At 38.9% G+C, this 23271-nt stretch overlaps 2 protein-coding genes across 7 annotated transcripts; one reads left to right on the plus strand and one right to left on the minus strand.

Annotated features, from left to right (window-relative positions):
• Positions 1 to 4080: 4080 nt before the first annotated feature.
• OIP5 (Opa interacting protein 5) lies at positions 4081 to 9297 on the minus strand. 2 transcript variants are annotated; one of them, XM_021533453.4, is made up of 5 exons: positions 8953 to 9297; positions 8763 to 8829; positions 7666 to 7788; positions 7086 to 7167; positions 4081 to 5822 (listed from the first exon to the last, which is right to left on the minus strand). In XM_021533453.4, the coding sequence occupies exons 1-5, from the start codon at positions 9278 to 9280 to the stop codon at positions 5748 to 5750; spliced, it is 675 nt and encodes a 224-aa protein (XP_021389128.3). In that variant the 5' UTR covers positions 9281 to 9297; the 3' UTR covers positions 4081 to 5747. The 2 variants fall into 2 exon arrangements, with proteins under 2 accessions (XP_021389128.3, XP_085436405.1); XM_085580279.1 differs by having other exon boundaries at positions 7666 to 8001.
• A 305-nt stretch (positions 9298 to 9602) lies between these two features.
• Positions 9603 to 22326, plus strand: NUSAP1 (nucleolar and spindle associated protein 1). 5 transcript variants are annotated; one of them, XM_077784157.2, is made up of 12 exons: positions 9603 to 9734; positions 10850 to 10915; positions 11964 to 12143; positions 13157 to 13331; positions 14915 to 15004; positions 15706 to 15806; positions 16487 to 16546; positions 16743 to 16930; positions 18931 to 19106; positions 20059 to 20169; positions 20729 to 20834; positions 21309 to 22326. In XM_077784157.2, exons 1-12 carry the CDS (start codon positions 9642 to 9644, stop codon positions 21394 to 21396), a joined length of 1434 nt encoding a protein of 477 aa, XP_077640283.2. In that variant the 5' UTR covers positions 9603 to 9641; the 3' UTR covers positions 21397 to 22326. The 5 variants fall into 5 exon arrangements, with proteins under 5 accessions (XP_077640283.2, XP_085436400.1, XP_085436401.1 ...); XM_085580277.1 differs by lacking the exon at positions 9603 to 9734 and adding an exon at positions 9804 to 10044 and having other exon boundaries at positions 10854 to 10915; XM_085580274.1 differs by lacking the exon at positions 16487 to 16546.
• The last annotated feature ends 945 nt before the right edge of the window (positions 22327 to 23271 follow it).

A 23271-nucleotide genomic window follows, 5' to 3' on the forward strand; every position in this document is an offset into this window, starting at 1 on the left:
ATGAAAGATTGTAATCAGCTTAAATTCCAACTATTGATTTTTTGATAAAATTGGAAGCTGGCCATAGGGGACCTTCATTTGATTGCTCTCTGATTACATTATAGAAATTTTGATATTATGTGGTCTGTGATCAGCAAGTACATTTGCATAATAATGAAATTATAATGAAAACAAAGTCACATTCATGCTTCAGAAGTATGAACTTTTTGGCTGAACAGAATTCTTCAGGGGTGTATCCACTCAGAAAAGGGGGAAGGAGATAAAGACTGATGTAGCCAGGCAAGCTGTCTATGTACACTTCCCAGTTCAGGCTTTTAATAATGATCTGAATTCTGTGGGTTGCTAGCTAGGAATTACTATTCACAGCAACAAAAGGAAACCCTTTGCCTTTCAGCTCTTGTACTATGACTTGACTTTTGCTTCAACCTCCTTGATTTAACGGCTTCTAAACCTAAGTGGAAGTGTCAGGTGTTACCACACTTTGGTGTGGTTTATCAAAGGTATAATGACCAATATGAACATGACTTCTTTAGCAGTACTAAACCCATGTGGTATAAATATGTTTGTATATCCAGTAGTGCTGCTGCAGAAGGTCTTGCCAGTACTTGTGTTGGGAATTGTAACTTCTGTTACTGAGGGTAGTTGTCAAATTTATGAGAAAACTAAACTCTTGCAAAGACTTCTTGATAGTGGGAGGAAATTGTACTGAGGCTGAGGATACTGACACTTTACATGAGGATTATATTGTCAAGAACTGGGGTATTTTGGGGGGCAGAAAAGGAAAAATTATTGAAGCTAGAACTATTTTTGATATATAACGAATCTTAGAAATTACTGCTTCTTGCATCCTTAGAAAACTGGCTGGTGTTCCTCCAAAATTAATAATCCTACTTGCTGGTCAGGTGCAGAGCTGCAGAATGACAGTTCAAGTTAGATTCCACTGGATTTCTTTCATGGAACGATCCAGCATTTTGCCCCTGTAGCACTTTGATTGGCACACAAAAGGCAGCAGTTGAACAGGGCGTCTTGTTCAAAAGTGCAGAATACTAACCATGGATTCTGATGTCTGTTCCCTTTCAGTCTCTACACTTCCTCCTGTGTTTTAGAGAAAGTGTCAGTGTTCATGATGTCAGCAGAGCCTGTTTCTGTCTCTGAGCCTATGTATTGGGTTATAATATAGACAATTTCACAAGACTTTTACCCCATCTAAAGTTATAGAAGGTAACTTTCTGTTCAGTGTGTCCTATGTAAATCCTGTCTGCTTCACTCCACTTCCCCTCCAAATGAGTGTGTTTGCAGGTCAAATAAAAGGCAGGTAGTTTGTAATGCCTTAGGCATGAAGAACTGCATGGAGAAACTGAAGGAAAGCGGCACAGGCCCACAAACCAAATCTTAGAGCTAGTATTCTAATTATGCATGATTGAAAATGTCTAGTGTAATGTAGTTATTACCAGTAAATTGAGATATGCATTTATACATAATGAAGCAATAGGAATTAATATACCAATAGCTTGAACTTCCTGCTTTGATTCTCAAATTTCGGGTTTTTTTTAGAGAATGTGCTGCCTCTGTAGAGATGGGGGCAGAATGTATAGATAGGAACAGAAGCATGGCACCAAAACTGTAAATCAGGAACCAGAATCAGCAGAACTCGCCTTTATAACCTGTAGTCTGGTTCATATCACTGTCCTGAGCATGTAAAAAAACAGGGCATGAACTAAGCATGTTTAGAGGCGAGATGAGGTTTCTCACCTGCTGCAGCTGTAGCAAGGAAAAGGGTGCAGAGTTTCTTACATGGTGCAGGGGGAGTGACTGGTGGGAAAGTAAAAGACCAAACCCACAAAAAAATCACCCCGAAACCCAAGCCAATAAACAAGTAACAGAAACCACAGACTCAAGGGTAGTATTTGCCAGACAGTAGGTAATAAGCTTGAGTGTGGTGAGAGAAATTATTTGGAGAATACTGAAATTAATAAGCACAGTACATATTTTTCAGGTGTTGAATAGCTTTTTAAGATACAGTATTTTCAGGTAACTCTAGCCCCATAGGCAGCTGTACTGAAGCATACTGGTACCAGCCAGCAATAATGGCATCTGCAGGAATGAACCTGAAAATACTGGTAATCTTGTATATTTTTTTAAGTTCTTTAAAGAGGTTTTTTAAAAAAGAAAATGAGATGTGATCACTGAAGGTCTTTATCTTCTGCAACAGAGGTTGCAATTTTCTTTATTTCACTTACTAGATAAAAGGGAATTTGGGCGCCATCTTTCTGTAAACTCTCACTGTGTTCTCTGTAATTCAAGTCTCTTAGTGGATAATGCAGTCAGTTTCTGCTGGCAGTTTGAAAATAAGAGAATGTGTGGCATAGCTTACATCACTAATACTTTTCCAAGTTTAAACTTGTAATTAAACATGTAGAATACTGGCTTGTAATTGCAGAATTCTATACTTGTAGCTTAGCTTAATTTTGTAAGTGGGCTTAACTTGTGCAGAACACTTCTCCATGTACAGAGGCTCAGTCCTCTCTTAAGTAGAAGGAAGTGTCTTGGAGGAAGAAAAGGTGTGTCAAGTTAACTCCTGTTCATATTTCATAGCCAACCATTTATAAAGTGCTGTGTTTTGGGTTTAGAGTGGGAACTCTGGTTTTACCCATGAATGCTCTTTTTAAATATGTAAGGATTGCCAAATGAAGATACAAATATTATAAGAGAAGATAACTATTCCATGGTATCACAAATTAGACTGAATTAAAGTCTTTGAGCCAACTTCTTCAAGAAACAAGAAAATTTCTAAGACAAAGTTAGCCCAGTGGTTAACCATGGTAATTTTTAATTCTTTAGAACACTATGCATGGTTTAAAAGTCTGTTAAATATTATAATGAGTAAGCCATTGTATCCTTTGTATTTCCCTTCAGTATGACCTGGGAATAAGCTACTGCAGGATGTCAGTGAAGTTGTTTTCCTTTTAAGAAATTTAACAGCAAAGGAGAAGTATTAGGTATAAATTCCTAAAAATTACCTTAGTACTTAGTAGGTTAAAGAATACTTATACTGAACTTCTGATAGCGTTCTTGCATGGATTAGTGGAGGAAATTATTGGTGTGACTACAAACTATGTACTCCCATTGCACATGTTTTACATGGTAACAGTGAAAGAATGTCTCCCTGCAAATTCTGATTTTTTCCAAAAGGCAGCTTGCTTTTATATCTATGCATCTTTGAGGATTCCAAGATAAGATTTTATTCTTTTGACACTGTAAAGAGGAACTGTTTAAAAATGAACCTGGAAACTCTGCACCTGTATACAAACTTTTTTAGCAATAAAGCAGCACAGGCTGAGAATGCACTAAAACTGGATGTGTCATCTGTTCAGAAGACAAATCAACCAAATTACTGTACATTCCACTCCACTTCTGAGGTGTACTTGCTTTAGCTTTGTCGAAACTTAACAATTTGAGCTGAATTCCTATATGTTGGATATCTGCTTTGGGGCCAGCTGTCCCAGACTTCAGGCACAAGAGCTTCTGACTTAAACAGCAGCTAAACAAAAATTGTTATTCCTCTCATTCTAAGATGCATAACTTCAATCCCTTCAAGAGTTGTTTTAGAGGATAGCAGAAACCCTCTGCTTCTTGTATTGATTGTCTAAAAGTAACAAGGCCCCTCAAAAGACTGTTTTATGGATGTATTGTTTGTTTTGCTGACTACACTTCCAAAACATTTATTCTGTGGTTGGTGGAGGTCTTCCCAGTTTCAAAGATTACAGAAATGCAGTTTAAAAAAATTACCAGCTATTCTTCTTCATTATATATGTAAATCCATGCTATGTAATATAATTTGTGGAACCAATACTTTAATACTTCATAACAAATGAGGACCCAAGCAAGATAAAGTGATGGGTTTTTTCCTGCAAAATAATCAAAGAAGTAAGCAAATGACTCGCATAGTATTGGCAGTGGTTTGGACTATATGAATATCTGAGTTTCAGCTTTTTTTTAAGAAGTTCCTTTGTCACAACTTTAAATATAATACAAAAATGTAACTGACAGCTTTCTTTTTCTTTTAGGGATCAGCACTAATGAAGCAAAACAGTTTAGCTTTATTCATAGTATAGACATAAAATAGCAAGAAACAGTCTCAGTGCAGAAACTGGAATGAAAGGGCAAAAGCAAGTAGTGCCAATCTCAATCACATTTCTTGGACTCATGCAACAACAACAGAAGCACTAAGGAAGTACTACAAAGGTGGTATTAGAATTTGTGAGAGTCTCTCCTCTCCTTGCAGAACGACTGTTGATACTCTGTGGTTTTGCTTATGACAATGAACTGAGACCATACAGAACTCCCAAAAAGAAAGCAGTGCAATGAACATTAGTAGGAGCCTAAGTATGAGTTGCCCACCTAAAACCTCTGAGGTGCCTTAGAGTGAATTTTGTCCCCTCTGCTCCAAGCCCATTATGAGTTATTTTACAAATAAGACAAAACAAAACTGGCAGCGGCAGCAATGAGGTCTGCAACCTGTTGGTCATATATATGGAAGCAGAAGGCAATTTGCATCACTGGAATTAAGCTGATCAAGTAAACAGAATCCTCTCTAGACTACTACAGGCAACTATTAAACTTTCCATAAAGTTCATTTTCCCTTTAGGGAAAAACATTAGCCCTTTAGGCAGCAAAAAGGAGAGGAAAAGTGACCTTAATCTTCCAAAAAAAGAATAAGGGATATTTGGTCCCAGTAACAACGGGTAAGTGCTTTCTTTTCTGTAAAAATATTTCCTAAATGTTTGGAAATAAGCAGAACCAATTTCCAACAGAGATAGATGTCAATGAGCCATGAGTAGGTATTTTTTATGAAACATCCTAATTGGCCAATTGAAGGTGACGGGCCAGTCATAACTTCTGGAAAGCAGTGCTTCCACAATTGTGCAGAAGAATGTCCCTTGGTCTCATAGTTAACGTTCCAGAAAGAAATGCTCAAATCTGTTCAAGGCAGTTGCTCACAGCCTTAGCTGGCAGAATTTGACTCAGTCCTGTTCCTGGGACTGACTTTGCTGGCACGTGGGTTGCCCATTACCTTAAATTCAAAACCTTGTGTTCTTCCTCCATGGTGCCATCCAGACTCATGCTCTAAGAACACTGAAGCATCTGTGATGTGCTCGTCTGCTGCTTTTGCAGGCAACACACACTAGCAAATCTCAAAACTATTCAGGAGTCCATTTAGCAGCGGCTCACATATCAGTTGTAGCTAATGAGCACTTGACCAAAAACTAGCTGCCATTAAAACCAAGACTGCCATTAACAATGTGTCTATTAAATGGTGGGACAAGAGCTCTAGGTCTCTAAGAATGTTCAGTTTGTAATGGTTGCTCTTGAATATCTCCACCTTGCCAAGTATGTTTTGCACAGCTCCAGAAACCTGACTTCAGTATTTCAAAGGCTAGTTTTCACCCTGAAGTCACTACAAAACCAAAGTCACATTTACACAGCTTCAAAGAGTAACATGCTGCATGGGTGAACTATTCAGTCTTCCAAGCATAATTTCAGTATGTCAGATTCTTAGGTGTTCCTGAAGGGATGCACTTCATCATCAGTTTGTTCCACACACAGATAAAGTAACAGATCAATTACTCTGGTGCAATATTTCTTGGTAATGACCAAACACAGCAGAGATGCAGAAACATTTCCAACAGTTCTTGAAAATGTGTATCAGTTGATCTGTTGAAGAGTTCTGCCGTTCTTTTACATAATTATTTTGTTATTTTATCCAGATGTTCTGTTACTAATTCTATGCGAGCACTCAAGTCCACAAGCTTTTCTTTCACCTAGGAAAAAAGAGAAGAGTATTAAAATTAGCAAAAAAAGTCCTAACACTGGACCTTTGAATGACCTGCACCCCACTTTTAAGTGGCTAAAGAGCAGCTCATTTTCAAGATGGGAAAGTATAGAGGGGCTTGATCTCTATATTGCATGTTTAGTACTGACAAAACCAGCACCCAGATCAGAAGGCTACACTACAAACTAGAGATGGATCAATGTGTGCCAGTATCAGTCCTTCCAGGGGCATAATGGAAGATGGAGTTGCTGCAGTTTTACTATGATGAACCGGATCTTTTCTAGTTAACTCAAATTTTCACACAGCCAGAAACCTATGACAATATGTAGACAAACTGTTTTATCATTAGCTTAGGAATGCATGTGGACATTATGTCTCAAAAAGCAAAGGCCAGATGCTTGAGCTTGTTCTAGTCAATAAGCAAAGTCTCTACAGTCACATAATTTGTGTTTGCAATGAAGTGCTGTCATATTTTTACTTCAGCCATTTACTATTACTAAATCATGTGTCAACTTCAGAAGTTTTAGCTGGATAGGATTTTTGTATCTTAGCCTCACTTGACCTGTAAAAACAGTCTGATCTTACAGAAACTGGAAGAGGACAAAACTAAAGAAATGTAAAAGGTCCATTACAAGAGAAACTAAAATCCAAACTGAAACCCCAAAAAAGTAATGAACAAATTATCACATAAATATGATATGCTGGCTGTCTCCTACACACAATAACTTTATTTGAGCTAAGGCACAGGCAATTAACTAACAGAACTAGTCAAGTTACAGATAAGAACATCCAATTTGAACACCAAAACAGGAGGGAGGTCCTAGAGTTCTCTCTGAAACAACAAATACTGCCATGCTGTTTTGAGCTTGCACAGACATAAAAATATCTCTTTTTAAAAATCCCTTTCATATTAAAAAAATTCTGATTTTAAATTCTTCAACAATGACAACACAAGTTGTAATGCTTAGGCCAAGTCTGTATAAATTATTTTTGGGTTTTTTTTCTTTGCAAGGTATAAAGATAAAAGGATAACAAACTTTTGCCAAAATTTAACTAGAACTGGGTATGTTATGCAGTTTAGGGGTCTTAGAAAATGTTCATGTCTCATGCATTGAGTCAGTTATTGTCATATAAGGCAGCATTTTCTCAGTCCTAAGCACTTAAAACCCCCACATTTGTATCAATGTTTTTGAATTAATGTCCAAAATTATCAGTATTTTAAAAGTATTTTCCATTATTGTGGAAATCTTACTTTCTGCATGTTTTCCTTTAAGGTCACAGCTGGAAAATTGACCTTAGAAGCTTCTACAATCATTTGATTTTTTAAGAGATAACTGGAAAACAAAACGGGAAAGGGAAAAAAAACACAGTTACAAAACCTGTAGTTGCACTATTTAGACAGATGATTTAAAATTATTTTAAATCGGATACAAGGTTGTTGCCAAAAGTAATAATTATGAAAATATTCAAAATACAGCAATGGTTTTACTTTGGAATCAAGATCCTCTCAGTAATTTACAGCTTCTGCAGTCAAGTTCTCAACCAATCAAATAATCACTTTGATACCTTACATTAGCTAAATGAATCTGGAACTGAAGAGATTTCAGCATTGCACACAACGAAGTATGAAGTCTTGCATTGCACAAGGACACTCAAGAGGTGCAAGGAAATCAAAGGGATTCACATCAACATAATTTAGTCATCAAGAATATTAATATCCCACACCAATGTGCTCAGACAGAAGTTAAACCACTTTTGTTAGCTGTAGGCTAGTTGTACAGTGACTTGAAACTACCTGTGAAGTCACTGACCATGGAATGCAGTGTACTCACCACATGATGCTGTCCTTGAAGAAACAGAACAAGTCCCGGAGATACACCAGGTCACTGCCAGAAGAGTAAAGAATGAAGCCCACAGCCGAGCCACAAGATCGACAGAATAATAAATAATAAGTACTAAAAGGAGAAAGGGAAGTGTTTTTAAACAGAAGCTTTTGAAACCACAGATATTGCATATTTGTCAGAGAGCATAAAATCTTCAGTTCCATTGGGAAAAAATCCAAGGCATAATAACGCATCCTCTTCAGAAAAGTAATATGTACAAAGTAGTATGACCATAAGAAATTGGGCATGTTGTGAAAGAAGCAATCTCTCAAATAAGTGAAGTTGCTGTTAAGGAAGAAAATGCACATCTTATTATCACAGAATGATTTACATATTCTACTCAAACATAATTTAAATAATAAAATAATGGATGCACCAGTTGAAAATTCTAATAAAATATATCATTACCCCATGCAGAGAGAGGGGCAAGGAAAAAAGTCAAAAAAAGAGCAAGTCTTATATTGAAGCAGTTCCCAGTTCTGACAGTTTATAAAACAGCTTTTAAAAATCATTTAAACAAGCTACTGGTTCTGTAAGCCCCTAGATGACATTTTACATTCTTCCCGTTAGACTGAGTTACCAAACCTTGCAAAAGATAGGTTCCTGAATGGGGCAGCACAAGTTTTTTATTTTCAGTATTAAGAAAAACCGACCAACCAATAGCCACCCCTCCCCGCAAAACCAAACCAAAGCAACCAAAAACCCACCAAACCAAACAAAACCCAGAGATGCTTTAAGCAAGAGACCTTTGAGGGAAGAGAAGAAAGGGACCTACAAGTTAAGCTGTATTCTACTGCATTGCTCGAATGTTTCTCTCCACCTACAGAGGTTATAGCAGCAAAAATCTCGATTTCAAGTGAGAACTACATCCCTACAAAAAGTATCTCCATCCGAGGTGTGAAACAGGCACAGAAGTCACTGGCAGTGACTTGCCAAACCCCTGAGCATCCCCGCGCACAGGCCGGAGAGCTCCCGGCTTCGTGCGCACGATTCACCGCGGCGGCCACTCGGGCAGGTCCGCTGCCGGAACTACGGGAGCTACGCACCATCCCAGGAGGGCTCCCTCGAGGCCGACCAACAGCGACTCTTCCCAGGTCACATCATTGGTGACTCCTGAGGAGAAAGAGAGACGCGCTGCAGCAGAGAGCCCCCGGACCAAGCCCCGCTGCCCGCCCCGAGGTCCGCGCGGGGCAGCGGCGCGTCCTCAGCACCAGCCGGCGCGGAGGAGGCACTGACTGAAGCAGATGAGGACGCTAAGCCCCGGCGGCTCTTGCCCGCACAGCTGCAGCGAGTCTCCCAGCACTGTCCAGCAGCCGCGGCAGTGGAACACGGCGCACTCCTCCGGCAGCGGACCCTGCTGCCGCGGCGGCGACGCCGGCACCTCGGCCGGCGGCACGGAAGACGGCGACAGGGGCGGCGACAGGGGCGGCGGCCGGGGCGGCGTCCGGGGCGCCGACAGCGAGACGCAGGCGGTAGAGGCAAGGGCGGGCGCCCGCTCCAGCACAATGGCCCCGACGGTCTGCGGGTCCTGGAACAGCTGTCGCAGCCGCTGCCGCACCGCCATCTCCTCCCGCCAAGCGCTCGGGCGCGGGGCCCGCCCCCAAACATCGTGATTGGAGCGTGGTGCGCACCTCTGTATTGCCATTGGACAGAAGGAGCGTCAATCCGCGCCGCCCGCGGCTATTGGGCAGCGGGCTGCACCGCGCGCGACTTTCTTTGCCGGGAACGCCTCATCGCGCTTGAAAATAAGCACGCGCGGCGGGCCGCGCCGCCATTGGCGGCTCCCTCGCTCCGCCCCCTTCGGCCACGCCCCTTCGGCAGCCCAGCCAATGGGCTGGCGCAGCGGGCCAGTTCGAACGGCGGGGGCGGCGCGAGCGGTGTCGGTTGGCGCGCGGCGGGCAGGCGGGTCGGTCGGAGCTGCTGTCATGGCGCTCGCTTCGCTGCAGCCCCTGGAGGCGCTGAAATACGCCGAGCTCCAGCGCATCGCCAAGGCCGCCGGGCTGAGGGCCAACCTGCGGGTGAGGCGGGGGCAGCTGCGAGGCAGCGCTGCCCACGAAGCTCCGGGTTCTGGGGTGCCCCCGTGCCCGGTAGCGTGACGTCCCCAGCCTCGCCGGGCGCACCTCCCGCGTCTGGAGCGGCGCCGGGGCGCCCCGGGGCTGTGCTGCCGTCCGGGAGGCGGGCAAGCACTCAGTGTGGGGAGAGAGCGGGGCTCCGGTGTCCCCCGGGCATCGAGAAGGGGAGGCCGCTCCCTTCTCTGCTGGCCCGGCTGATCCCCACGCCAGTGACCCCGCGCTGTCCGCCGCCAGTGCGGATAGTTGTGTTTGTTTGGTTGGTTTGGTTTGTTTTTTTCCCTTACGACTCGGAGTGGGAGGAAGAGTGACAAGAGAGTACCTTAAGGGAGGAGATGCGTTTGGCGGGCGCGGTTAAGGGGTGAGAAATTTAAGGATGCCCCAGGCTCCTGCCTGGAGCTGCAGGTGCTTGTGAGGCACGGCCGGGCTCCTCCTGGCAGCAATGGCACAGCTCGTAAAGCCTTAAAAGAAGGATCCACGGCTTGGGTGGACAAGGCAGCTCCCTGTCCTCACAGACCAAGAGTTTTTCTGGGAATGGTAGTTCTGGGGTACTTTGTTTGTTTTTGTGCTGACCTTTCCACTTAGGTGTTCAAGAGTCTTTCATAGCCTGGCTTATCAGTGGTGTGTTTTCATTGTTGTTTTGTTACTATCACTGTTGAATGCGTGACAGGGATGAAAAGAATGTTTTGCACGTAGCACGGGGCAAGACAGAAGCAATTGCAGAAATTTGACACAATTTTAATTCAAGTTCAGCTGCGCTATGGGGCTTAAAACAGTTTATCTCCTTCCTTGAATATTAACCCCCTGGAAAATAGAGCAGGAGAAACCTAGGCATGGAAAATTGCCTTTGTGCCTCGGTGGAGGATATCTACATGTTTATCTGTGGCCTTAGGCACTTTCTCTAACTGACTGACTTGAACGAGTCCTAGGTATACCTCATTCTCTTGGATTCAGGAAATGTTCTGCTGGTTTGTTGGATCACTTTATAGGATGCGGGCTGGGCTTATGCAGCTCTTCAGTGACTCAATGGACTGTTCGGTTCATGTGTTTTGATTTCTCTTCAGGCAGACAAATTACTGGAATCATTGAAGCAACACTTTGAAAGGACAAAAGAAGAAAGTGAAAAAATGGTAACATAATAAATCAGCTGTTGCTTTTAAGAAATGTAATCCTTAATATGTAACTCATAGAGCAGAGTATATGCTGAAGGGTGATTTTGACCACAATTGGAACTGTAATAGAAATACCTTTTTCTTCTTATTGCCCTTAGGTTAAAGTACTTACATACTGATAGAAATTGATATGCTAATGTTAGTTTTGAAGTGGCCTATATGACTTAAATCTTATTTCTTTTCAGCTGCCAAAATTAACAATATTTTTCAGCATCAATACAAGCCTATTCTCTGTGAACAATAACATAATTTCCACTGAACAAACCTTAATTCTTGCTTGTTTGGCTACAGACACTATTCTATACTAAATATAAAAATATTTCATTAATTTTGCATGCCTAAATGAAGGGGACTAGGTACTAATTGGAAAGCATTTTGCATCTACGACAATTTACTTCCATTTATAATTAAAGCAATACAGTTGTGCTACGTCCTTTATTTGTCTCTTAATGTGTTGTTTTCTTAACTTCTTTAACGTTTTCTGTAAGATTAATTATTTTGTTGAGTGTGGCAATATTTTTGATTAAAGTAGTTTGCTATCTGCTTTTTCTAAAATGCATCTGCCTTTAAGTGCATCCCTTAAAAATCTTTAAAGATTTGAGGAACTGGTGTAAACCTTGTCAGCTTTTTAAAAATTTTCACGAGGAGGAAAGGAGCCCTGTTTTTACTGGTGAAGAGTATTCCACAAATGTACAAATATGGGAGGGTCATGGCATCATGCAAGTTAGATTTCAAATAAAAAATATTAGGCTTTTATAGTCTTATTAAAATGAAATATGATAAACCAATCATTTCAATTGTATTTAAAGTCTCCAAACAATGAGCTTTAATGCTTAGGGGAATCTGGATAGTGCCAGTTTCTTGATTATTATTCTGCTACATGGCATGCTACTGTTTATCCTCTGTGTAAAATACTTTTTTAAATAATAAAATTGAAACTGTCCCTGGAGTATTTAATTTGTATTTGTGTTGGATATCTTCCAGTTATAGTTTTTTTCTGCTACAGGGTCCTGTAAAGAGTGCATCTTCTTCCATTAAGTCAGATGAACTAAGCAATCAGGAGGAAATTATGTCTGATTCAGTGTGTTTTATTACAAAAAGACGTGGTAAGGACAAAAAAAAGAGGACCTCTCATGAGGAAACTAATAGCAGTGAAGAAAACCCAGTGCTTTCTGATGAGAAACAGGTGATTTGCTTTGCATGCTTTTGTGTGCTGTCCTCCCTTCCTCTGAGCATAATTTAAGCACACTTGATTTCTTTTCAATCACCATTTATAGATGGTATGTGTTTAGATATGTGTGTTTGTGTGTATATAGATGCGTACAAAAATTGATATGCCAGCATTCTGGTACTTGTATTTTGTAGTACTGACTTTTGTCTATTTATGTGCTATCCCATAATAAACAGACATTACTTGGTAGTCATTGCTTCAAGAAAATAAATTCCCCTAAGAAATATACAATTCCAAACACTTTATCTGAGTGTAAAACTAATTTCACTAGTTAATTGTAATATTCTGAATCTTAGACTAGTTTCAGAATTTATCTAAAATAAGGCTGTTATCTCTTTTTTGATACAGAAAAAAATATCAGAAGTTGCACCATTGTCTAAACCTCGTAACTTTTATTGTGAGGGTTGTGTGACTTAGGGAGAAAGTTACAAGGTATGATAGAGGTTGAATTTTTTTTGAGTTACAAGGAGTAGGTAAATTAAGAACTGTCTGAAAGACTTCAACTGAGGCAGAGGAAGGAAATGAGAAAATGAGGAGTGTTAGTATTTTAGTGTTAGAGAATTGTACAGTATGCAGAAATACAACAGTAAAAAGCAACATCCCCAGTGAATTTAATCTTACTTGCAAATAATTAACTTTAATCCATAAAGGCAATTTTATACTAAAATTTGAGAGCTATGCAGATCAAAGCTTTCTAATGTATCTAAGTTTGTGAAGTAACAGGGTAAGTATTTCACAGGTTAATTCAGTTTGGACTTGAGAAAATCTCTTGCTCAATCTCCCAGCCAAAGTAGTCTCAGACATGAGGTTAGAGCCCAGTGTCCAGCCTGATGCTGAAAAGCCTTGAGGATGAAGGCTGTGCACCTCTCTGGGCAATCTGTTCCACTGAGTCTCTGTTCTCAGAACAACAGCCTTTCTTTATATCCAGTTGAAACAAACTGGTTAAACAAAGTATGTTTAAATTGCAGATGCATTCTGAAACTAAAGAAAATGAAGTGCCTCAGGGTGAGCACAAAAAGGGACAAAAGGTATCACAAAACAAAATCCAAATAACTGAAGAGAGAGCTATTGAGAATCCAGGGATGGATGCTGGACAGAAGAAACAAACGGAGAAGACTTCTACTAAAGGCAGGGGAGAACAACGTAAGTAGAAAATTGGATAAAAGTAACTTTCATTTAGAATAGTCAAAAAATAGTTTTATTGTGGCACATCTGTTGATCATTACCTTGTTTTGGGGATACCAGAATAAAATTCATCTGGTTTGAGTTTATGCAACTTGTTTAACATTGTAACACAAATCCACAAATTCTGCAGTGTAGGAATTTTGCTGACTTTGACTTCAGAACTCTTGTTTTTAGTGACATTCTCAGAGATCTGAGTGTATTTGAGTTTTACACTTCCAAAAGGATCAGTGCCGTTTGGAATATCCTTGAGGTGTTGTTTGGCCTCTAAGAGGTGGCAAGAAAGGGAGGAGTTGCTTCCTTATGGTTCATTTATCTTTATCTAAAGGTGAACACTTTTATATTTTACTTTCCAGGAGTAAAATTAACAGAAAGCATAGAATCATTTATCATTTGTTTGAGATACCCGAGAGTATTTGAATGTGTTCCACTGGATCACTTTTTCCATCTGGTGGTGTTTTTAGTCCTTCAAACATGATGCCACTGAAAACATGAATTAATTTATCCCCCTTTGTGTATGCAGCTGACACGAGGAAATTAATTTGTTTACCTAATTTGATAATTTCTTGATATTGAGGGGGTCTGTCAATTAAGATACACTTCTGCATTTGCTCTGTTAGGCTCAGTGTGTGTAGTCTGTAAGTTTATTATGGATATTCTCATTGTTCATTACGATTTACAAGGACAATCTTATGGGAGACCACCAATAATTTTGAACTAACTCAAAAATGTGGGTTTTTCTATGAAGGTTGTTCTTAAAAACAAAAGCAATAGGTTATGTGGGGGATGCTTGGGGGCATCACTCATCCTGACAGTTGCTACAGTGCTCATCTCTTCATATAGCTCTAGTAACAAGTGTCTGGATTTAGTATCAACAAATTGATTTTTTAACTGCATGCCATTATTTGTTTCCAATAAGGATTTCTCTCAATATATTGAGATCATCTAAGTTTACTTTTGAGGAGATGTGAATAACCAGAAATACAAGTGTTTGCTGTTGATATGCAAATGCTGAACTTGATGTAAAGTTGCTACCTCATTTTTTTCTTAATAAAATTAATCATTAAAATGTGAGCATGAGCTTGTTACTGAGAACAGAGATGACAAAAATAACTTGGACTCTGTATGTAAATAAGGCAGTAGCAGAAAAGTTGGTCAAAAGCTATTTCTTCTTTAGCGTCAACATTAAATTCACAGGCTTTGATCTATGTTTTTTAAAAGTTTTGTTTGTCACAAGCACAGTTCTCTTGTAAACTTTCCCTGAAAAGTATTTTGCTATCATAAGATACTAACCTAATATGACTTTTGGATTCATGCTGGGCTTGTGGTTTGTCAAGATCTATTATTACTGACAAATCAATTAAATCACTTTTGAGAGACTTAGAACATACCTATTCCAGCTGGTTTTATTTCTCAAAACCTGAACCCACTTTGAAGAGATAAAGTTTGATTTGAAACAAACATTGGAACAATATTTAAAATCACAGTGATTACTTTAAATCATCCAGGAGTTGTAATGATATTTTCTAATCTTGCTGTACCAGGTAATGCTCATCCTGCAGGAGGGAAGATCCCTTTACATGTAGGCCGTGCATCTAGGTCTGCAAAAGCAGCAGTGGCAGCTACCACACCAAGTAAGATAACCTGCCATCTTTAGAAAGAGATGTGTTTTATCTGTGTAAAGGGAGACTTGGCTTAGGTTTTTACAACTCGGATTTCTATTCCTGCTCAAATAAAAGAATATCCTCTCTTTAAAAAGCAAACAAAAAATATTCCCAAATGTTACATTTCAAGGCACATACTCCAGGCTCATAAATTCATAGTAGTAAATGACTGGCATGTGTGTTAAAAAACTGGTTTATTGAGCATTTTGGTGACTTCTCCATACAATACTTGTAGTAATTATTTTCAAAGAACAGGAAGGACATACATGCTATATTATTCCTGCTTGTTTTGTTTTCACTTTATAAATACTATGGTTGTGCTGTACTACTATACATTAGCTCATGTTCATCACTTCTTAAAATACGTTATATCATTTCAAACATAGAAGTATTTATTGTTTTCTTTAACTGCAGAATTTGGTGGTTGGGTTGGGTGATCTTCAAAGGCCCCTTCCAACCCAGACCATGATTCTATAATCCTCCAGATGACCAGGTAACGGGCCATGTAGCTGGTGAAATAGATCCTTTTGGTTCTGTTTGGTCAGCTGTGTCTACAGACTTTAATTAGAGGGATGCATGGACTTATTTGAGGCCATGACAATATATTATATATTAAACTTCCTTAGAACCATATTATATCTGTGAATGTTCTTATTTTTGGAACTTCTTAGACTTTAAAAAGTTGCACGAGGCTCAATTCAAGAAAATGGAATCTATTGCTGACTACATTGAGAGGAAAAAAAAACTGAATGAAAGTTGCAGTGCAGTCAAGGTAAGAGATAACACAGGAAGATACCCATTGTTGGCATAATCATTTATTTCCAGGGCTTTTCTGTAAAAGTCCTACCAGGTCTCTTTAGATCAGTAGGTAGTTGGTCATGTGAACATGCAGTGGGATATTACAACCTATACATATATATATTTATTTATATATAACTTATATAGCAATACCAGGTTTTACATGTTAACAGTGTACAGCTGTAGAAACCAACAACTAACTTGTTTCTGAATAAAAATAATTGTCCCAATTACTTTTGTTTACAACTGTTTGAATTGCTGCAAAATTTAACCAAGGGGATAGGTTATTTTTCAAAGAGCAGGAATTAAATATTTTCTCTTTTGTGCCTGAACTATCATCCCATGGCTGCATGTGATTCTTCTTAAAAATACATGTAATATGTGTTGTTCTTAGTTCTTGTATTTCACCCTCACATGGGTGAAAGCTACTAACAGGGCCTCTCGCAATGTGCAGTAGAGCCTATAAAAATGACAGTAATGTATCAATGACTGTGTGAATGAATATGGCAATGGCCATAGAGTTGCTCAGGCTGGTTACTCTAGCAGTGCCAGGTCCATATCAAACAGTAACAATGAAATTCCTGAACACTACATTTATTTTTTTAATGGCATATATTATATCAATGTATACTTCAGACAAATTACTATTAGCAGGTTCTGACCAGAAAATCAAATCCCTTAAGAGCACCAGAAAAAGACACTCCATATTCTAAGGTATGTGTTGTCAGGTCAATTTAATAATAAAAATACTTTTTATTTGAAGTATGCTTTTAAAGAGGGGGAAAAAAAAAGGGAGAAAACTGAAGAGGCCATATGCTTCTGATACACTGTGTGTTTTCCCTTCCTCTTGGCTGCTTTGTTAGATAAATTTTCAGCAGAATCTGGTAACTCAGAATTTGCTTTTCCTTAGAAACGAGCCAGTGGCAAAAGATTTTTATTCAGCCCAAATCCAGAAAGAGGCAGATTCTCCACCACCAGTACTCCTAGTAACCTCCGGCGCTCACCACGCAATTCTCTGAACGCTGCTAATCGGAGCATTTTATCCCAGAAATCTTCATTTCATCCTTCTGTACTTTCAACATCCAAAATGAATGTCAGGTAAAAAGAATGAACCAAAGCTACCAGCAAGCCATTTGATGTGATAAACATGAAATAATCAACACTCACTGTGATTAGTCCAAACATGAACTATGCAAGACTAATTCTGATTACTAACTTTCAGCCTGGCTTTGTGTGTGGTTAAAGCCTCACTGTGCTGTTACTGTCTTCATTCTTCAGTTTTATGTCTCAGAAGAATCTCAAATCCTGGCTTTCATTTTTCTAAAGCCAAAAGATGCAAAATCAAGCAAATTATTTTTCTTCTATTACAGTGTTATGTTTTCTATTTTGCCAGGCAACCTAATAGTTTCTGTTTATCCAAATTAATTTTTCTGTAAATTTTTTAATCAGAATTCTCTTCAGTATTCCAGGTGAGTCTTACAATGGTTTTTAGGTACTTTCTTCCTTTTGTCCTCTACATCCCCTCCCCTTCAGGAGGAGGGGTCCTCTTGTGATTGACTACTACAAGCAGACCATTTCTAGCAGGTGGGAACTGACAAACCAGAAGTCACGAGGAATTGCTAAATGGATGAACTCTTGCTCAATGCTATTACACCTCATCTCATTCCCTTTTAGAACATCGTGTGTGTGTCATCATTCCTCCACATTAATCTCATTCTCTATTAGTGTTAATACTTCATGAACTTCTGTTATCAGTATGTTTTATTTGCTTCTTAATAATTTTCCTAAAGCCTTGATCAAGAAATATTTTACAAGAAGGAATTAAAAGGACAGTCCTTACAGTATCCTAGTCATAAATGTTCTTTTTGCTTGGTTTTCTACTGAAAGCCTTTATTTCTACTATTTCTTTGCTGATTTCTAACAATTATACTAATTTTGACTTGAATCAGTTTCCTAAACCTTCCACAGTGACTGAAGCTCTGATTACATAGTCTCCCTTTGCTAACAGTACACAGTTGTTCACAGGCCTTGGTTGTGTTACTTTTTCTGATGACCTTCACTTTGCCACTTTTGCATGCCAAGATCATGGCTGCTGGGCCTTTTTTTTGTCCCTGACTAAATTCTATATGGGATTGTTGTTTTTAAGTCAGATAATGCAACTTCTCATATTGGTGTCTGATAATATATAATTATGTGACTTTGGAATGCAGGTCTTCTGCTGGTCTTTTCAAAGGTCAAAATCAAGCTTACAAACTTAATGGCTTTATTTTTGCTCTAAATATATTTTTGATTTCAATAGATAAAAAATGAAGAAATACACTACCTCTAGTGTCCTCTTGGATGAGTTTGGATGTCTTCATTGTAGCCCTAATTGATTCCTAGCAATGTGTGAACCAAAACATTTTCAGAATTTGCTTCTGAAATTCCATTCATCTAAAGTTGCACTGTGGTGAACCTTGCAAACTGTACTTCTTCATAAACCTACTTGCCCACAAAAACAGCTTTCTTCAACATTTACTCCTTATCCTTCTAAATCTTGCAAGCTCATGGCTTATTCTCATATGTTTTTGCAAGATATTGAATTTTATGCATGTACATATATATAAGTAATCATAGGTGTTCATTAAAAATGTATATATACACATTTGGAATACATGTGGAATGTGTGTGTCTTGGTATGCAGGTAACTTGTGTTTCAAAATTGTCAGCTTCTTCTTAATTTGAATTTTAAAGCTAACGAAATATGCAATGTTTTACTACAGAATCCAAGTCTAAAGTAAATTGTGTCTGTTGGTGAATACATCTACTAGCTTATTGCACCCAAGTATATTTGCTTTTCAAAATAACAAGAAAGTCAGTTCTTTGTAGTTTCTAATAGCACTTAACTGCTATTGACACTGGCTTGAAACATTGTGTTATACCAGCAAAGTATTTTTGTACAGTTTTTGTATGAGATGTGAGCATTTTTCACACAGTAGATCTTTCTACCTGTAATAAATAATAAACAATACAGAAGGCAGAATTTCTTCTATTCTGGCACAATGCTTACATTCCTTATAGGTGACTAAACTTGTCTCCACATTTCTAAAATCTTTCAGGTTCTCAGAAGCCACAAAAGATAATGAGCACAAACGCTCTCTTACCAAGACTCCATCTAGAATGTCTCCATACATGGAGGAGATCTGCACACCTGACACTCAAAAGAGCTGCAAACTAATAAGTCAGAAGAATAGTAAGGAAAATGCAAGAAATAATGATCTGACTGCATCAAAGGGTAAGGTGAATGATGAATATTTGGCTCTTTCAGTTCAAGACTTTTGTCTTACTGAATTACTATACAAGTTTTTAATGACTGAATGTCATATCGACCCAGGTTTTAATTTAATTATCTAAGTTATGACTGGTGCTTCAGAAACTGCACTAGTTCTGTTTCCTTTGTTTTCCAGTGGTTTGACTAAAGCATTTAGGTGCCACAACTTAAACATGTGGTACCTAGCTATCTACAGAAAAGAGGATAGAAAGTCTTCTAGCCCTTTAGGGACTACATAGCAAAAGATTCATATAGCAGATACAGGGATACCCCATCTACACAGAAAGGAACTCCTAACACCTCAGAGGTCTGGTTCTCCTTGTGGGGTTAGCATGCATCAGGCTTCTAGCTGTGCTTTAGGACAACCTGTTGTCAGCGTCAGCACCCTGATAACTCGGGAATTAAAATCAAGAAAAATCAGAAGTCTTCTAATTATTAACAATATCTGCAGCAGCACAGTTCTGCTGTCCAGCTATTTACACCCTCAGCATCACAGGGTTATTTGCACAGGTCAAGAACCCAGAGCTTCCTGGTTTGCTGTATAATAATACCGATGTTTTCAAGGGGCAAGCAAAGTTCCACACTGATCTGAAGCTGACCTATTCCAAAAGAATTCTTCTTTAATGTGAAAAAACACTTGGTTCCAAATAGGCATAGAAGAAACACAATTTGCCTTGAAGGACTAGAAAAACACATGGAGCTGTATGTGCTCTTCAATAGTATAATCATAGCTAAAGGGCCAGTACTCTATAGCTCTTGCCCCTTCCTATTTCAAGTGAGAATTGCATTGTTTGTGCAATTCTAGCTTTAAAAGTAGCATTTAATGGCTCTTTGGTCTCGATAGTTGTAGTGTGGTCATTCTGTGTACATTGATGCTCTTGCTACTCTAATTATGGTGTCTTGATGCCTTTTGTAGTTCTTACCCCCTTCAAGTTTGGAGCTCAACCCGCAGAACCCACAAGTGCAAAGAAGACATTTGATCTCAAAGCAAGTCTCTCTCGGCCACTTCGGTATCAGCCACACAAAGGTAGTGACCCTGTGCAGTCTGTGTTGGCCACACCTCTCACACTCTGCTGCTCTTACAGGGTACTTTGATACACACAGCGAGAGCAAAGTTTACAGCCTCTTTTCCTGTCCCTTTACTTGCTCTCTGGGTTACTATGCAGTTGGATGTTAAATTTCTTCATAATATATGCTTCAAGAGCATCCCTACTGAAGATGAAGATTTTGTGACTGAAAGCCCATAAATACAAGAATAAATATTCTTGTATTCCACCAAATAGATGCCTGTACAGTAAATACAAAATATTCCTAACACAATGAGGTGGGTTTTTTTTAATCTCATGTGAGAAGCTGAACTTTGCATGGTGAGTGTTACCTTCTAAGTACAGTCACCTGTTTCTACTTACAGAAGAACTACTTGTAGGGAATGGGCTAGTGAAACTGATAATACAGCTTAAAGAGGCATTTAATCTTCCAGACAACCAGTAAGAAACAGGGTAGCTAGGATAAATTCAATAAGAAGTTAAGCACAAAATTAGTTACTAAACTATTAAACTAGTCTCTCTTTTGCTCCTAAATTGTAGGACGACTAAAACCATGGGGAGAATTTAAAGAAAATGCTGTTCTCAGTAGGTCTGGTGGTATCTGTTCACATAGGAAAGATTACAAACAGCCACATCTTCAGACAAGGTTAGTACACCACTCATCTTTTTATAGATAGTGTTACTTAAAATAATATGATGATTCATCCTTCTTAGGATTTAAATGTAGTTTAGGAAATAATACTTTTGTATTAAAGCCATTTTTCCTTCCAATGACTGTTCAATTTCAGGAAGGCCAAGAAAAGGCTGCTTTGAATTTGTTAAGACTTTTTTTTTTTTTTCCTGTGAACAGTATCAGTTCCAGAGTTTGGAGATTTAGCTTCATCTTGGAAGAAGCTATCAATATTGACATGTTGTTACCTCAAGTGTTAGACCTGCGTGTCTCAGCAGAAGTATTTGCCTGGATGTTTGGGTTCAGTCCATAATGGTACTCTTATCTCTGCCTATGGCAGAGGCAGCACACTGATTAAACTTGTGTTAGGCTGTGGTCAGCTTCAGATTCCTTTGGTTGTTAGTGTCTCTACTTTAATAAAACTTGACATGATGTTTTTTTTCCCTCCAGGGAAGAAAGGCGCGACACGCTTGAGCAAGACAGAAAAAAGAAAAAGGCTTATGCTCTTGGAAAACGTAGAGGCCTATCTGGATGTTAGGACTAACAAGAAGTACCTAAGACATCACTGTAAATACTGTTCCTCTCTCTTGTAAAGGCTTGTGCTCTATGTATGGTTCAGGTTGCTTTTAGCTAGTGGTATCCAGAAAGCAATTAATGAGACCTTGTAATGTGCCCTGAGCATAATGTTTCTGTGACCAACTTCTCCACTGTGATGACAGTTCTAAACTTTCAGGGGCTTAGAACTCTCTTGTTGCTTCATAATGTTTTCATTAAACTAATTTACTTGACTAAAAGATGTTAAAGAAAATATAAGTGGAAAAAAGATGCTAAAGAAGCCTCCTTGCAACTTAAGATAGACTTGTGCATCAGAATGCACTTGTTGTGTGCTAGAATACAGGCTTTAGATAGCAGCAGCTTCAAAATATTCCAGTGTTCAAAATGACAAGATTTGGAAGTACCTGCTTGCCCTGTTCTCTAAGTTACAGCAATTATTCAGCATTTCTAATTGAATGCCTATGAAATAGTAGGGAATTTCAAAAAGAAAAAATAGGCAAGCTCCCTGGCAAACAACTGTATAACATAACTGTAAACTACGTTTTTCAAAAAGTCACAACTGAATTTACAAATTACCAACTGAATGTTTTGAAGAGTTAAGGTCTTGCTCCTTTCTATGGTAAATAGCAGATGTTAAAATTGTCTTGCTTTTCACCTCTAAGATGCTTAAAAGAGGTTATAATTGAGATACACTCAATACCTTGGTTTTAAAATAAGCTGTTATTTTTACATTGAAAAATACATAGAAAAGTTGTCTGGATTTTTTAGGGAAGTAAAAAGGTAATTTAGCAGTTATAATCTCATCTGTTGAGCAAATAAGCATTTCACTGAATTTAGTGTCCCATCAAATATATGTTGCAATGTTAAGAAAAAGCAAAATTGTTTAATAAATTTAAGGGGGAAATATTTTTAATATGTCCTGTTTATCACTGGCTTTATAATTTAGTGTACTAACTGCAATTGCTTCCTTACTCTGGCACTCTTTTTGTTAATGTTTGTATTTACTGCTGTTTTCTGTGCCAATTGTTCCTCACCAACTCACCTGCCTCCCACTCCATGAAAGATGTTTGCTCTGCTATCTTCCTGGTGTCATCCTTCTTCTACAAATAAGCAGCTGAATTCAGTGCAAAAGGAAAATGATAGTACAAGATCCTGTTTCAGCTTGCTTCATTGTGGTCTCTTCCATATAAAATACAGGTACATTTAATACTTCTAAAGTATACTTAAAGTCACTGTGGAGGAGGTCAGTGCTTTAATTACTTAAATTTGACAGCTGAAACATAAACTTTACAAAGCCAGTGCTGAGTGGTTATCTTGAATTACTGAAAACTTAATTTATCTGAAACAGAGAGGTATTAAGATTCTGTGCCACCAGTTGAGGCTGTGAATTCTTACACCACAGCTGAGTTAGGCTAACTGCACACAGCAGAAGTGGGAGCTGCTGTGCCCTGTAATGGTGCTAAGTAAGCCAAGCTCTGCCTGCTCAGGGAGGAGACAGAGCTGCAGCTTTCCTCCCACCCCTCCTTTGGAGCATTACTTCTTTCTAACAACCTTGGCTCTGTAACGTTGTAGGATTACCTTCAACAGCTCTGAAGGAAAAGTCACACAGGCTGCACAGCTCTTGTTTCCATCTTGGCAGGGCAGCTTTTTCTTTTTTTAGCTATCTAGAGGAGCCAAAGTTAAAGGTTGAAATACTTCTGCTTTTTCCACTCCGGGTCCTGCTCTTTGTAAAGCTCTGTAGCTGAGTCACACTTAAGCACCAGTCCTCAGAATATTAATTCTCATAGCTTTTTCAGTTTAAAACTAGCAGATGCAAGTGTTTTACAACTGTCAACAAACCACATAATATAGAAAATGA

The sequence above is a fragment of the Lonchura striata genome, chromosome 5 (genome assembly GCF_050655825.1).
Source record: "Lonchura striata isolate lonStrDom1 chromosome 5, ASM5065582v1, whole genome shotgun sequence".
NCBI lineage: Eukaryota > Metazoa > Chordata > Aves > Passeriformes > Estrildidae > Lonchura > Lonchura striata.